Below are 17,249 nucleotides of genomic sequence, written 5' to 3'. Positions count from 1 at the left end.
TGATTTTCTGGATTTTTTCTCCCATTTTGTCTCTCATAGTTGAGGTATACCTATGATGAAAATTACAGGCCTCTCTCATCTTTTTAAGTGGGAGAACTTGCACAATTGGTGGCTGACTGTATTTGGCCCCACTGTATTTGGTCTGCATACTCTACTGAGATAATACCATGTTTATTCTGCTACAGTCAATATACATCTGATTTTAATAATGTTTGAGTGCCTAACTAAATGATAATGGTAAATACATTGGGAAAAGTGCATAAGGAACAAGTACTGCTTTTGTTCTTATGTCTACATATATACAGGGACTAAATAAAAATTAAAAAAAACCCACACATTTATTTTTATTCAGAGTGAGAGTAGTACTTTAATTTTATCATGGAGACAATGTAGAATACACTGCAGATTCTGAAAACGTTGCATACAAAAATGCAGAAAATGTTCAAATCTTGACATGCACACAATCCTTTTCTGCCCTGCTTTGGTTAGAGTGTTTTACTGTCTGCTGCCACTATTCTGTTAACAGTGTTCCTGATATCTTAAATGATCATAAGGTTAATACAATTTATGTTACAAATAATAAAAAAGGAACCATCTACAGTAGTTTGAGTAAGGAAGTGAACTATTAAATATTTTTTTAAAATCTACAACAGAGCTTGATTAGATTCTGCTGCATGATCAGCCAGGAGAGAACCCATAGCAGGAAAGTTGATGGTGTACAGTATTTATGTACAATTTCTAAGTTCAATTACTTCAATTCCATCTTGTTCTCTATGGCAGAGAGTATGATTGTTAGTGCAACCATAAAATAGCTGGCATACTGTTTTTCATCTCTTTCTTGCATTCATGCAGTTCTTTCCACTCAGAAATAGGAAAAATTATATGTATCAAACTTAAAATGATCCAAAAGTACTGTCTGTGTCTACGTGTTGTCCACTCACATCCTTTCTCTGTCTCCCAAAGCATTCAAAATAGGCTTAACATAGTTTGAAAAAAGAAAGAAAATCCCCATCTACTTCCAAAACTGGAAGGAAAAATCTATTTAAGAACCTGCCACTTTCTACTTTGCATAAGCGTCTTATTGTTAAATGTGATGGTGGGTATCAAAAGTTGCTTACCATTGTTCTAGGTAAATAGTGTTAAAATCAGGTATCAATGAAGCATTATGAGTTGTCTGATTCATGTTTTGAATGAGGTTTTTATGAACATTGATATTATCATTCCATTATAATGATTCTCACTATATTCCAGTGTTTAATTGTGTTGTCATTTATTAAAACCCAGTCAATGGTACCTCTGTGATTAATGTTGATTATGAAAGTTATTTCTGATTGTCAGAATTAAATTATTTTATATAATAGATTACCATTAATGTTTTTTTTTCTAGACAGAAAAAGGGAGTGCTTTACACGAAGCGGCCTTGTTTGGAAAGGTAGATGTGGTACGCATTCTTTTAGAAACAGGTAAATCATAATTGTCCAAGTGATTTTTAGTTATTTCAAAATGGCAAAAAATGCTGTTTAAACTTCTCTGAATTCAATTCTTAGTTTTTATCCAATTCCAATACATTTCTTATGCAATGACCTATATTTCCTACTGCCATACAGTTATACAGGAATTTTTCTTATTCGTAAATCAGATAGCTATTAGATATTAGGAATAATTTATTTATTTACTAAATTTATATGCCGCCTGACTCCCAGTGACCCTGGATGGTTTACACTTTGTTAAAAACATTGAAACAAGAAAACAACACAAAACAAAAAAGAACAAAGATGATAGAGATAACCAACTCAGATGGGAACAAAGAAAAAGAAGAAAAGGGGGCTTCAATCACACTCATCAAAGGCTTGGACAAAGATCCAGATCTTCAGAGCACTTTGAAACTTCAGTAGGGTGTTCAAACCTCATTCAAACCTCAGGGGGAACCTCATTCCATAGGGCAGGTACTGCTACAGAGCAGGTGGGCTTTGGGGTCCCAATAGATGGCATTGCTTAATCCAAGGAACCCAGAATACACCAACCCTGCCAGATTGGATTCGCCAGGCAGATACTATGGGAGACAGGCGGTCCTTCAAGTAACCAGGCCCTATGCCATGTAGGACTTTATAAGTAGCAACCAGCACTTTGAATCATACCTGGAAACAAACTGGCAATCAGTACAGCTCATGAAGCAGAGATATTACATGGCCAGTTTGGTGTAGTGGTTAAGGTGCTGGCCTAGAATCCAGGAGACTGTAAGTTCTAGGCCTTCCTTAGGCATGAAAGCTGGCTGGGTGACTTTGGGCCAGTCGCTCACTCTCAGCCCAGCCCACCTCACAGGGTTGCTATTGTGGGGAAAATAGGAGGCAGAAGTATTGGTATGTTTGCTGCCTTGAGTTGACTGTATATGTATATGTATATATGATAAAAATATAACAACAACAACAACCCCAAGGCATGCCCATCACTGCCCACACCACTGCATTGTGGATGAGTTGAAGCTTCTGGGTGGTCTTCAAGGGCAGTCCCAAGTACAGCAAGTTGCAGTAGTCAAGCCGTGAGGTGACCAGGGCATGCGTGACTGTCTGAAGGACCCTCAGTCTAGGAAGGGGTGCAACTGCATATACCAAAGCTGGTGATTAGTTACAGTATGTCTTAGAGGACATAAAACAATAGAATGATGAAGAGATATAGAACAATATTCAAATTTCTGAGACACTAGAATTTATATAGTTCATAATATAAGATTTTGAGAAGGCTACTTAATGATTATATGTGCATGAGCAAAAAAAGTAGCTGTTTATCAATTTGTATTGATGTTCAAGGTAATAGCTGCCTTTTTATTAAATAACGGGGCTTGAGATATTTAATTTTATCTCCTACAGAATATTTATTTCAGAAATATATATAGCAGTCTTAAGGTGGGCAGGGTAGGGAAATGAAGTAGGTGATTATCCAGGAATTCCAAAGTCCTAAAAGCTTGAGTAGGGCTGATGATGTGTGTGTTTATCTGTGTGTGTGCTTCTGTAAATGCACATAAAGAGTTTATTTTTCTTAAATTACTGATAGTACTGCTGAAATACCTATCAGTTGGTTTTAATGGGAGGGAAAATACTGAGAGCAGTTCCCAGGTGTTTTATGTTGGCAAAAACAGCATTAATACCTACAAAGCACACATATTTGGACCAACAGGAGAGATGTATTTGTCTGTTGGCTGAATTCCTCTCTGCTTATGGTATATTTTGTTTACCTTACCTTAATTTCCCTACCCTCTAGGCAGAAAATTTGGGTTTTAGGATTGTAATCTTGAATGTTCCATATTATATCCCTTCCCCCCCCCCCCCATTTTCTATTCCATGTATTCATTTATTTCAGGAATTGATGCCAACATAAAGGACAACTTAGGCAGAACAGTTTTAGATATTCTGAAAGAACATCCATCACAACAATCACTCCAAATTGCTGCATTGCTTCAAGGTCAGTTAGTTATATCATGTAAGTGATAAAAATGATTAAATATCTGCATATAAAATACTAAATATCAATTTTATTTGTACTACTTTTGTTTTCATACTGCATATTAAAATTACCACCTAAGCATATTTGGTATATGTTACTTTTAAACTCATCAGGTAACTCTCATGTTTGTTTGAGAGCTTGTTTGGTTGGTGGTTTTAAGGTGCCAGGCTGGAAACCAGGAGATCTTGAGTTTTAGTCCTGTTTTCTCCTTGGTAGTTCCTAGACTAGGGTATTGTTTTCTGTGTGATCGTTTGTCTGGTGTTAATCCCTGCTTATCTGGTGTTGGCTGCTGGAGGGTATGGGTTCTGGTCTTTTTTGTTTCCTTCTTAGCTTTTTTGTTTTTTCTTTTGAATGGTGTGTAAATGTGGCATGTAGCACACAAACAATCCTTCTTGTGAATTTATTTTATTTGAACATAAGCAAGATGAGAAGGGGCATTTATTTCAGAAATGCAGTTTCTTTTAAGTCTATTGGCATTACCTAAGGTTTTTACAACTATCTCTGCCAGAATTCCCAAGGCTTCAGCAGGTGACACTGGCTATTTAGGTTGCCATCTATCATCCTTCTTCCTCAACCTCTGTCTTCAAGTCTTCCACCTCTTTCATCCCCCTATGCCAGCATATCAACTCACCTTTCTTTTGAGAAAGTTTCTGTCTATCAGAAAGGTATGTTATCTTCTCTTCCCCCAGCTTAGGTTATCAGCTAAAAGAATGGTATGTATAACTGCAAGTTCATGCAGCATGATAGCAAACAGCCCTTAACTGCTGCATGCTGCACAAACCCTTTTCAGATCTTTCATCTTAACCTGTGAAGATTTAATAAGCAGCTGGCTTATTAAATCACACACCCTCCCTGCACTGTGGCTCACACACCCTCCCTGCACTGTGCTGTGCCTCTTATGCGCTCTCCCTGATCTCCCCCACATACCCCACATATCCCCTTGCTTTCTCCCCCACCCGGCAGCAGCCAATTACCTGCTTGCAGACCTGGGATTTGCAACTTTCTGCTGGCTTCCCCATTGACTTTGGTTGGGGGAAGCTGGCAGGAAGTTGCCTTGCCTAATGACTGTGGGATTCAGTTAATGATGGCAACCAGGACTGCAGGGACTGTCATCACTAAGCAATGCAGTTGTGCTTTACGACCGCATCACTTAGTGGTGGAAACTACGAGCTCAATTGCTACCGTAAGTTGAGGACTACTTGTAGCACTGGTTTATATAGACACCACTTTAGCAGTTTGTTAAAGAAACAAGTGCAAAAGTAGTTGCTTTTGAGACCTACTAATGTTTTTATTGCCTAACCCTAGAAAGTTCTGAGTTTTACCTGTATCTGCACGGACAAATATAAAGAAACATACATACAGGAAAACAAATGTGTGAGGGGAGGGCATTATGTGTCAACTGCTTAGCTTCTCTGTGGTTAATTTATAACAATACTATTTTAAAGTTTCCTACTTTAGGCTAGCTTTCATTCTTTCAAAGAATCTAAAACTAACATGGAATATATGAAATAGAGATGTATCTTTATATATGTAATGGACTGCTACATGTTCAGGACTGTCTTCCAACAGCAAACTAGTTTTGAAGAACAACTAGTGTATGTAGGGAATTTTCTGAAGCTGCTTTTTGATCAAATCAAATCTTTATTACTGTCATAGACCAGCATAGTTAAAATGATATTATTGATCTTTGAATCTTACAGTTTGTCATGGATGGCTACATTTTCTAGTATTTTCCAATTTGAAAGAAGATAGTTTCACTAATTGCAATGTGAACAGTAATTTTTCCTTTCATGTATTTATTATCTAATTGATAGGTCTTTATTGCTCTTTCTTACTTCCTTGAACTTTGTAAGATTTTTTTTTTTTAAATTGGGAACTTGGAATCATGCACTCAATATTGAATGTCAAATTATAAACAGCCTCTTTTATAGACTCTAATTAATTAATAAAGTTTAGGGTCTAAAGCACTTCGTGAAATGACAGCTCAAGGCCATGAAAAAAACCTCTATCTTTCTAATTTTGTATATGTTGTGGATAACTAATGACTTTTCTGATAGAGATATGGTTTTTTCATATGTTAATATACTTCTTTGACTAAAAATTTGTGATCTTTACAATGATTTTGGTTCTTTCTCTCAGTTGTAAAGTCTTTTTTGAATCAAACTTGACTCCTGGTGACTTCTTAGACAGGTTCATATTGTTTATCTGGCAACAATATGGGAATTGGTTGCCATTGTCTTTTGTACCTTTTCCCCTTCTTGCCTTTTGCTGTCCTTTCCCCCGCCATGTCCACCCTTCCAAATACAATGTTGTGGGCATACTGTATAATAATTCTCTCTTGGGACTGCGCTGTATGCAGCTGAAGTGGATGTGATCCACAAAAGCTTATGAAATAATAACATTATTAATCTTTATGATTTCACAAAGCTCTCTGTTGTATGTAATAATAATAGAACTCAACTATACTGCTGAATTTGTTTTTCTAAAATAAAGTATTAATTTATTTAGTGCAATAAGAATTCAATTGTAGATATACTTAATTGTAACATGTTTCCATTAAAATCAGGAAACATGCATAGAATTAGCTGTATGCCTTATGATTGCATAAAACCTAAATACAACATGAACAATTAAAACATGTGAAGAACTCTGAAAATACTGTCAGATGAATTTTCAAATTTTGCTTATAGGATGTGTTCTTACTGTAGATTACATAGAAAAAGGAAATGCAGAAGTTCCAGAGGAATCCATAGAGGAATGTTTAGCACCAGATCACCAGTCCAGTGTTTTATCCCCAGAAGATTCTCCTATACAAACAGATAAAAGTAAATATTCTATTCTTAGTAGCCCGTTGCATATTGAAATACATTAGTTATAATCAAAAACATACAGGTAGTCCTCGACTTACGACCATTTGTTTAGCAACTGTTTGAAGTTATGATGGCACTGAAAAAAGTGACTTACAACCAGTCCTCATACTTACAACTCTCACAGTGTCCCCATAGTCACATGATCAAAATTCTGGCAATTGGCATGTATTTACGACATTTGCAGTGTCCTGAGGTCACGAGATCACCATTTGCAACCTTCTCAGCTGGCTTCTGACAAGCAAAATCAGTGGGGAACCTTGTGATTTGCTTAATGACCACATGATTTGCTTAACCATGTAATTCACTTAGTGACCATGGTGATTCGCTTAACAACCGTCGCAAAAATGTCATAAAATTGGGTATGGACACATGATGCCTCACTTAACAACAAGTTTTACAGTTGCTGTTGTGGTTAATTTGAGGATTACCTGTAATTAATATGATATTGTACCTATTTTGCAGATTACTAGAGCTGCAATAATAAAAAAAATGGATATATTCTTGTTTGCTTATGCAAAATGTTAAATTTTGTGAAAATGTTAGATAATTGGGTTTTAAGTATTCTAAGGTATGTTTTAGGTATTTGAGGCTAGCCTAACAACTACTGATTGCCAAGTGCCATATTTTGTTAAGTTGTAGATCTAATTTATCATACACTTCTACTAAAACCTTCTTATGTAGTCAAAGTATTCTTCTCACTTAGACAAAAAATGCTGTCTACACCATCACAGTTAGGATGTGCTTATGAGCTGTATCATTTTAACAGTGGGTCTGCTGTGGCAGCACATTTTGTGGACATTTGACATGTGCCAAACCATCTTCTCAAAATCAGGTTCTAAGGAACTTGTTTTTGTTTCTAAAGTTAGATTTTAAAGCATTTTCTCTACCTCTTAGAGTTCTTACAGCCATACCAATATCAATAACAATACAGCCAGTTTAGAAATTTTAAATAAATATTAAAGTAGGTTTTAAATAAATAGTAGAAATCACCAAACAAGCATAAAAGTAGAAAAACATGTTCAACACTTTGGAAAAAAGGACAAATTAAGCAAAGTATTTATCCAAACTACCTATCCATAGTATTACAACATCTGTAAAGACATTGAAGATGGAAACAGGTATGGAAAAACAAGGAAAGTCTTTCAAAAGACTCAGAAAGAGGTCCAACCTCAAATTGGTATGCTGAAGGACACCAATGGACAGATAGTAACTGATTCAAAGGAGGTTAAACAAAGATGGAAGAAGTGTGCTGAAATACTTTATAGTAGTGATGTCAACATCCAAAATACCTTAGAAGATATTCCCTACTTACAAGAACCTCTAGTACTAGAAGATGGTCAGATCAGCACTCTGATCATTACCAAATTGGAAAGCTACAGGAATTGATGGAATACCCCAGAAATATGGCAAGCAACAGAAGAAGAATCAGTAAAAGTTTTAACCAAGCTATGCCAACAAATCTGGAGAACAACACAGTGGCCAACTGATTGGAAGAGTCAATCTACATTTCAATACCAAAAAAAGGAGACTTAACAGAGCATGCAAACTATAGTATAATATCCTTAATTTCACATGCTAGCAAAATAATGCTTAAGGTAATCAAACACAGATTAGAGCTCTACGTGGAAAAAGAGATGCCAGATGTTCAAGCTGGCTTTAGAAAATATGGGACATTATTGCTGATGTCTGCTGGATAATTGAGGATGCTAAAGAATACTGAAGAGAAGTCAGTATGTGCTTCATTATAGAAAGGGCTTCAGCTGTGTTGATCATGTCAAGCTGTGGAATATGCTTAGGAAAATGGGAATCCTGGAACATCCCATTGTCCTCATGGGAAAGCTATATACAGTTCAGGAAGTCTCAAAATAGACAGAACATGGTGAAACAGACTGGCTCCAGGTTGGCAAAACAGCAAGATAAGACTGAATACTTTCCCCTTATTTATTTAATCTAAATGATGGATATACATTAAGGGAAGAAGACAAGTGTGGTTTTAAAATTGGAAGAAGAAACATCAATAACCTGGGCTATGCTGATGATACTGCTCTGATAGCTGAAAATATGAAGGATGTACAAGTAATAAAATGCAGTAATAAAATGCAAGGAATACAGTGAAAAAATGGGACTAAAATTAAATATAAATGAGATCAAACTAGTGATGGTACAACAACCAGCTTGAGAAATGACAGTGAAGATATTGAAGTGATGAATAGCTTCTGCGTTTTAGGATCAACCATCAACAGTAAAGGAACAAGCAGTCAAGAAATACTCTACAGATTTGGTCAGGCAGCCATGCAGGTCTTGGAAAAGATATTTAGGTACTGTGATGTGTCTAAACATACAAAGAACTGAATAGTGCAAGCAATAGTATTCCCTGTGACAGCCTACAGAAGTGAAAGTTATACTTTGAAGAAGCAGGATAGGAAGAGTATTGGTGTCTCTGAACTTTGGTGTTAGAGAAAACTCCTGAGAATACCATGGACAACAATGAAAACAAACAAATGGTTCATTGAACAAATCTACTCAGAGTTCTCACCAGAGGCACTAGTCATAAATGACCAAGCTCAAATTATCCTACTTTGGACATCATGAGAAGACCTAACTCTCTGGAGAAGGCTCTGATGCTTGGAAAGGTGAAGAAAAGAGAAGAAAAGGATGACCAGCAGTAAGATGAATGGAATCTGCTACAGTGGCAATGGGTGCACCATTGGAAGACCTAAAAGAATAGGTCAGGGACAGATTGTCATGAAGAAAATCTATGTGGTCACTAAGAGTAGACACTGACTTCATAGCACACAGTCCATCGATAATCAATATATGCAAATTATGTGATAGGCATTTTAAATCTCGAGATTGTACTTGTGTTGGGCAAAGAGTGAGGATGGGCAAAGCAGAGCTCAGTTGCTCAAAACCATACCTGCTTTTCTTTGAAGTTACAGTGAAATATGTTTCAATTATTTTTGAAAATAATTTTTGAAAATAATTGACAGCAACAGAACAATTAACCATTTTTTTAAAGAAAATGATTGACAGCAATGAAACAATAAAATCTACAGTACTGTGATAAGTAAAATATTCCAGATATTTGAAACAAGCAGGAAATGGGCATTTCAGCCTGAAAGTTATTGTAGCTCAGTAGCTCCATTTTGGAATCTCACATTCTCTTATTGACCTAACGTGGCTCTGTGCATGACAAATTTTTCTTTGTGTTTATTTGCAAATGAATCCAATAGTGCCAAATCCATATAGAAATGTCAAATAATGGTAATAAAATAGTATCTTAATGGGGGGAAAAAAACCATTAACTATCTTTATAATAGATTTCTGAACATTTAATCTGCAGAAAAAAATGAAAGTTGATTTAAAATTGAGTATTTAAAATTAACAGCTGAACAGTATCTATTTTTCAGTCAACCACCATAAGCATGTGGGACAGAATACCTACATAACTCAAATGCATTCTACAGAATGACTTTTCTTGCACATTATTTAATCATGTTAGCCCCCAGACTTTTTATGTATGTATCATTTTATCAGAATAACACAGGCTCTTTGTCTCTTAAAGTTCATCCACGTAAAAGAGAAAATGACGATGATCAAACTAACAACTCTTCACCTGTTTCTATTTTTTGATTACACCAAGAACATATTTTTAATTTTATGTTGACTTATTTTCTTTTACTAGTGACTGAAATTATTTTGCTTCTTGTAAAGGTGAAGCCGTGACTGGTGAATTATCAAAACTATTAGATGAAATCAAGCTGTGCCAAGAAAAAGATTATTTAGAAGATATGAGCCATACTGTATCAGATGATTATCTGGATGATGCTAGCAAAGTATCAGAAGAAGAAACAGCAGCAGATGGAAGCAGAGCCAAATCTAATGTAGTAAGTGAGACCGGATAGTTTTCTAGCCATTTACAAAATGATTTAATTCTGTATCACATGTCGTATATTAAAATATTTGTATGCTGCAGCATTTATTTCCTTATTTCCACTTAATTAAAAACCATATAATAAATTGTAGTGGCGGGGGCATATCAAGACTTTGATATCTCTCTGAAATCATTATATTGGGTTAGTTTTCTTTTCAGCTACTTTCTGAGAACTTACTGCCTGTTTTTTTTTCTTATAATCTTGTAAATTCTATACATCTTTCCGTTTGATTGAGTTCCCAGGCTTACTGTTTTCCATCAGCAAAAATATTCCAAGCCATTCTCATAGCTTTGGAATTGACAGTGATATAATTATAGCAAGTAATAATTCAAAGCTAATTTTTCTCTGTGGAACAATTTGCACCATTCTGGTGAATTATACCTTCCTTTTACAAAGCCTGTGTATTTTCTTAACCACTAAACAAAAGTATTTAATTATGAGAGGCCTTGTCTAAATTTGACAAGAAACATATGACCAAAACCTAGTTCTTCATTAAAGCGTGACAATAGCTAGTTTTTATTTTTAGGTATCTGTCTTCCAGTAGATGGCAGTCTGGTTCAGTAAAGAAGAGCATCAGCCATTTTATAAAGTAGAAGGATCTTCTAAATGTATATTTCTTGGTTAGCTTATTAAGAGACCTGGCAGGTTTTGGTACAGCATGGATCCAAAAGGATCCTTGAAGACTGGGATCCAAATACCGTACATTGACAGTCTCCCCATGGGCTGTGTAATCTTTTCTGTCTGGGAAGCCTCTGGGAATGGTAGTTAATGGTAAGCACACCCCAATATAACCCAGACATATGCTACCTGACATAAGGGGCGGGGGGGGGGGATAAGTCTTTAAGCCTCTGGGCTAGGGATTTAATGCTATAGTATAGCCAATACCATAAGTTATTAAAGATCCACATGCATTCCAGAAGCCCAAAAATGAAGGTGTATTAAATAATCAATAATCAGTTCATGTTTAAAAAATGAGGCTAATGGTATACAAGATAATCAAAAAAGAAGCAATTAATGATTCATGAGAATTTGGTACATTATTCAATTAAGTGAAAGAAATTTAAAGAGTTCAGAGAATAGCACATTGAATTTGGTGATAGAAAGATGAAGCAGGAGTTCAAGAAGTGACAGGGAGGACATGGAAGTTTCCAGAAATGATTCACTTAATACAGAGTTCACCTGTAGAAGGGGAAGGGAGCAATTTTTAATTTATTGTTACTACCATGTCAAGGCATAACATCCTGGAGAATAATTTTAGGTGGGGTTATATTGAATTCCAATTCAATGTGGCCTATTTTAATTGATATATTTTCTTTAAGTGTAAAATAAATTGCACAATTCAATCTAGTCATGTTCATTTAAGTTTGCAAATACTGTTAATCTGTCCTCAGAGATCGTCTTCCACAAATCTGGAACAAGCAGAAGAGGAAGAGGAGGGTGGAATTGAAAATAGTTGTGGACCTACAGGTTTGTGGGAAGCACTGACACCTTGTAATGGATGTAGAAATCTTGGATTTTCCAGTCTTACTCAGGTATTTATCATATTTAGATACAAATTATGCTTGAGGATCCTCCCATTAATATGTTGGAAAGTTCCACCATGAATCTTGTTCTCTGGAATGTTTAGACAAGGACAATGGATGTGATTGCTCCCAAGTGGCCTCTGTCAGATTACACATCCCAGTGGTGTGGTTCCATCTTGCACAAAAATGCACCCATAAAAAGAAATCCTCCGTGGCCTTTCTAGATTTTAAATGTGCCTTTGACTCAATCTCCAGAAATGCCCTTTGGTAAAAATTAAACACAACTATTGACAGGTGCACAATCCCTACCCTTCTTTACGCTGATGATGCCACCATAATGTCACAGACTCTTATAGGGCGGAAAAGAGCAATAGCAGCAATATTTTGGTACTGCAGACAAAATCACCTGGTTCTTAATTCTGAAAAATCTAAAATTCTAGTCTTTGCTAAGAGAACCATGCAATAGTAGAAGGCCAAAAATTAGAGCAGTTACTGCACTTAAATACCTTGGAGTGTTTTTCAACTTTAAAGGCACTTGGAACGCACACCAGAATCATGTAGTGCAGAGAGCCCTTAGATCTTCAAGCGCTGTTAAGTACTTCTTCTACACAAGTGGAAGCCAATGAATCCCTGCGGCATTAAAACTTTTTGAGGCCAAATCATTGACCCAAATCCTTTATGGTGCACAAGTAGGAATTTATGCAAAGGAGGATGCGCTGGAATCAGTGCAAACAACATTTCTGAGATCAGTCCTTGCTGCACCCAATGGAACAGCAAATTAGGAATCCCTGCAATCCAGGTAAGGGCTTGGAGGAGGATGATAAACTACTTGCTGAAAATCCAATTCTTTCCAGTCGGACTGACCACTTTAATTTTAATAGATCATTTTCCTTCTCCCTGGAAACAGCCTGTAGAGTAGAAGGTGGCATTATATGGGTCTTCGGTACAATTCCTAATTTCTTTAGGGTATGACCAAACCAAACAACTGCTCACCCAAAGGATATGGAGTTTCAGGCTAAAGTTAATAGGTTACCCCAACATGGCAGAAATTGGATATATAAGGACACTTGGGAACCAGCAAAATACGAACAAAAATCTAACTTTCCTCAGGCTGAGGATAACATTTTTTTTTAAAGCCAGGCATAACATCTTATCATCCACGTTGCTGCAAGGCAGAGATTCCATAATCCCATTAACCAAGTGTATCTGCCCATGTGGTGACAAGAAGATTGAAACCATTTTGTGTGTATTATTACCTTGTAAATTCTACAGGGGTATCAGGCCTACTTATATTCTGCCCCTAATATGTAAATTTCCAGGAAGGCCAGACAATTTCTATGTGAATCATCTTTTAGAAGATTTGAAACCTTCATCACTTGTGCAGTAGCTAAATTCTGTGTTGCCACAATGAAGGCATAACTGGTCACAGAAATAACCACTTCTGTTTTATTTATCACTTCAGGTTTCATACATGTTAGCTATCTTGTTTTAAGTGATATGTATTTTTATTTCATAGAATGGTATTTCAGATTTACACTTGCACCATTATAGTAGCATATGTTACATTTTATCTTTCTTATGCTGGTATTTTACCTCGTCTATTTGATTTTACTTTTGTGTTGTATATTTACAGATGTTTAAATTTGTAAATATACAGCAAAAAATTGTGATTTTTTTTGTGTTGTATATTTTTAAAAATTTAAAAAGATTTTAAAAGATTTTTTTAAAAAATGTAGACTCAAGGGATGTGGACAGGGTTTTTGGCAGCAAGTTCTGTTCTGCCCCTTGGACCTATGACCATCCTAGCTCCTTCAAGCAGCTGAGGGATGCATCTGCAGACAGATTACTGAGATTTGAGGGAATAAATTGTCCATCACTTCCTGAAGAAACTACTTCTCAGTCGAACTGTGTTAGATAATTTCTGCCCAGTCTCCAACTTTCTTTTTGGGGGGAAGATTTTGGAGAAGGTGGTGGAGCTACAGTTATAAAAGAATCCTGGATGAAACAGTATCTAGCTCCCTTCTGGCTGGGTTTTAAGCTTGTTCTGGAACTGAAATTGCATTGCTCTTGTGGATGACTTCCATTGGGATCTAGATGAGGAAAATGTGGTTTTCCTACTTCTATTAAATCTCTCAGTGGTGTTTGGTACCATTGAACATAGTATCTTTCTAGAGTCTTTTGATGCATATAACACAGTCATGTTAGTGTGATAAATAAGCCCCTCTGGCCTTTAATTAATTAATTAATTAAATTTATATGCTGCTCATCTCCTTCATTAACAAGAGAGGGACTGCTATGTTGAAGTGCTTTTACTTATTGCTAGAGATTTTAATCAGATTACAACTGCTATTTGCCCACTCAGTTTGTCACTGTCCTTGTTTGTAGCACAAACCTTTTGAGTAACAAAAAGAAATTGTCTGGTATAGGCTGTTGACAGAGATACTGAAATCATTTTCCAGAAAAATGCCTCCCTGAAAGAAATTGCTAGCCTCAGTTAACGAAGTACTGTCCAACTTTGATATCTACATTTGTACCTAATTAAATTGTAGGGAAATTAAATTGTAGGGAAATGCAAAGAATGTTATTCCCCATACTTTGACCTAGTCTAGATTCCAGTCTACTTCATATCAAGAGGCAGCCTTAAGATCACTGAGGTCCAAATCTTAGGCTCTTTAGCAGTGTGGGTGCTAATTTTCTCAACACACTTTACTCCAGTGTAGTCCCTGTCTCCTATCTTTGACGAGCATACTGATCTTCCATATGCATGGAAAAAGTTGAGAGTATTTTCTTCCTGTGCTTTCAGCTTTAGAGACTATCAGCAGCCTTCTATTTCTCTGGATTGTTTCTAGACCCTTTCTACTACTCTGTGAGGTCTTTTGGATGGGCTGGATCTGGGCCTTCCCTATTTCATACTAGAAATTGAATACATGTTTATTGAGAATGTTCCACTAAACTTAACATTAGAATGAGTCTAAATTTTATGAAAAGGCATAAGTTTTGTGAACTAGGGCTCACCTTATCAGATGCATGAATAGCTAAAGTGATATAAAATTTAAATTGGGATGGTGGGAAAGAAGGGAGGAAGACAGGGTGGTTTTGCAGATGCAGGTTACATATGGGACAGATTACAAGTACTCTATAATTGACATTTGTAATGTGTTAAAAAAATCCATTTTGTTTTAAGACCTTCTGAGGTAGCCTGAAACCTTTTGATATAAGTCAGTTCAGCAGCCTCTTGCTTGATTGTGCTGGTGAACTTTTTTGTTCTGGAAAAGCTACTATGTAATCTGTAATGGAGTGTCCTGGGTGGTTAAAATGCTCTGATATTACTTTGTCCTTGTTTTGAGTCCTAATGTCAAACTTGCATAGTCTGACCTACTTGTCCTACATCGAATCCAGAAGGGCACTGCTGTCCTACATAGAATCCAGATAATGGCATATATCATGTTAGAAGAAGAACATGTATAAGAACACTTAATTCTGTGTATGAAGTTGTTGGGGCCTGTGATGTCGCTGTTGATGTAACTATGGGGGCAAAGTAGATTTGTTGCAGGGTCTGGTTCCCGTGCTAGCATCATTTCCTTGTTATTTCTGGTTGTGCATGACAATCTGCTTCAGTTTGGGTTGATTTCTTTCTTGCTTGCTTGCTTGCTTGCTTGCTTGCTTGCTTTCTTTCTTTCTTTCTTTCTTTCTTTCTTTCTTTCTTTCTTTCTTTCTTTCTTTCTTTCTTGCTTGCTTGCTTGCTTGCTTGCTTGCTTGCTTGCTTGCTTGCTTGCTTGCTTTCTTGCTTGCTTGCTTTCTTGCTTTCTTGCTTCTATCTACCTACCTACCTACCTACCTACCTACCTACCTAATGTATATGGCCACCCATCTCACTGAAGGTGACTCTGGGCATGTACAATAGTCCAATAGAACATATATAAAAACAATCATATAAATATATTAAAAATCAATGTTAAAAATTAATAGTATTAAAATTAAAGTTAAAATATACAAACCCCAGGCATGGAGAGAGTGAGTATATCCATCTCAGTAATGGAGCCATCTAAACATGTCTCCGGTTCCCTGGGATCCCTAGACCTGGTGAGATAACCAGGTCTTGAGAGACTTATGAAACATCAAGAGGGATGGAGTCAACCTAACCTTGAGGGGGAATATATATTATATATTATATGGACTATATGGATGTAGTGCCTGAGAAAGTACAGTGCAATTGTTCAGTATGGGTTGTATCTTATTAATAATGTGCTTGAGTGGCTTGAGTTGTGAGCAAACCCTATACCTATTTTGTTTTTCTGTTTCAATAAGTCCTTCCTGAGAATCAATATGGCTCTGTTGATTTGTCTGTTGATCTCACTGGATGGATAGTTTAATTTCCTGAATGATAGTTCAGTTTCCTGAATGCCTGTTCAGCATCTCTTTCAAGTAGGTTAGAACAATTGTGGTTGTCACATTGTTGGTGTGTTCTGGGTGGAAGTTGGAAGCATGTAGGTATGCATGGTGATTGTTGTGTTTCCTGTATAATGTAATGTTTATGTGTGTCCATTGTCTTACTGTAACATCAAAGAATTGGACTTGTTCTGTATATAGATCAAAACTAAGCTGGTGAGGGTGGAAGTTAAGGTATTGATGGAATTTAATGAGAAATTCTGTTCCATGAGTCTAGATCTTCAAGAAACAATCAAGCAGAAAACAATACCCTAATCAAGGAACTACCAAAGAGAAAACCATACCCCCACCAACACTGGCAAGGCAAGCTACTGTATATAAACAGGGAGCAAACCGCACACTCACTAGCACTGATGATGTTTACCTAGTTGGGTAATGAAACATCTGCAAGCAAACAACCAAGCTCAGAGAGCACCAAGGACTCCACAATTCAACCCTGAGCTACATATGTTCTCTTCTACTGGTACTACATATGGGCATTTAATACTTCAGAAAGCACGCAAATGGGAGAAATTTTCATGTAGACAAACCTCCACCAAGGAACAACTATTCTGTCTGCACAAATGCCTACAACAGCATGCCCTGGCCACCAGCATCAGATACAAACCTCCAATAAGCTGCATAGCTGGATGGAAAATAGCTCAACAAAGTGGCTGAAAAATAATATGGCTAATGATTATGGATGCTCACCTCAGACTAAACAAATACCATCACACCATAGGTAACATCAAGGAGCAACTGGAACAAACCATGACCCCAGAACACACAAAAAGGCTGACAACCACCATCAGACTACATCTCTAAGACAGGCTGAAAAAAGGAAAACAAAGCTCCAAACCAGACTGCTGAAGCTAAACCCTAGAAGCAAAGAGATACCTGAACCCAAATGGGTAGTCAACATGTCCACCTGCCCACTATCCACTACAGAACACAATATCCTCCAGAAAGGCCTCAACTATAACACAGACAAT

General features: G+C 36.6%; 1 protein-coding gene across 5 annotated transcripts in view; it reads left to right on the top strand.

The window, feature by feature from the left end:
• Positions 1-17,249, top strand: part of ANKS1B (ankyrin repeat and sterile alpha motif domain containing 1B) — a 312,127-nt gene that overhangs the window by 56,298 nt on the left and 238,580 nt on the right. For all 5 annotated transcript variants that reach the window (XM_088141910.1, XM_088141913.1, XM_088141912.1 and 2 more), the window contains exons 5-9: positions 1,388-1,463; positions 3,358-3,459; positions 6,210-6,326; positions 10,086-10,258; positions 11,698-11,838. In XM_088141910.1, coding sequence (XP_087998036.1) covers positions 1,388-1,463; positions 3,358-3,459; positions 6,210-6,326; positions 10,086-10,258; positions 11,698-11,838 — 609 coding nt within the window. The remainder of the gene's footprint in view (positions 1-1,387; positions 1,464-3,357; positions 3,460-6,209; positions 6,327-10,085; positions 10,259-11,697; positions 11,839-17,249) is intronic.

Source organism: Python bivittatus, unplaced genomic scaffold (genome assembly GCF_059951505.1).
Source record: "Python bivittatus isolate LINGU-HERP-01145 unplaced genomic scaffold, Pbiv_v1 ctg000330_np1212, whole genome shotgun sequence".
In the NCBI taxonomy this organism is placed as follows: Eukaryota; Metazoa; Chordata; class Lepidosauria; order Squamata; family Pythonidae; genus Python; species Python bivittatus.
The sequence above is the reverse complement of the archived record's forward strand: the minus strand, read 5'-3'. Positions and strand labels throughout refer to the sequence as shown.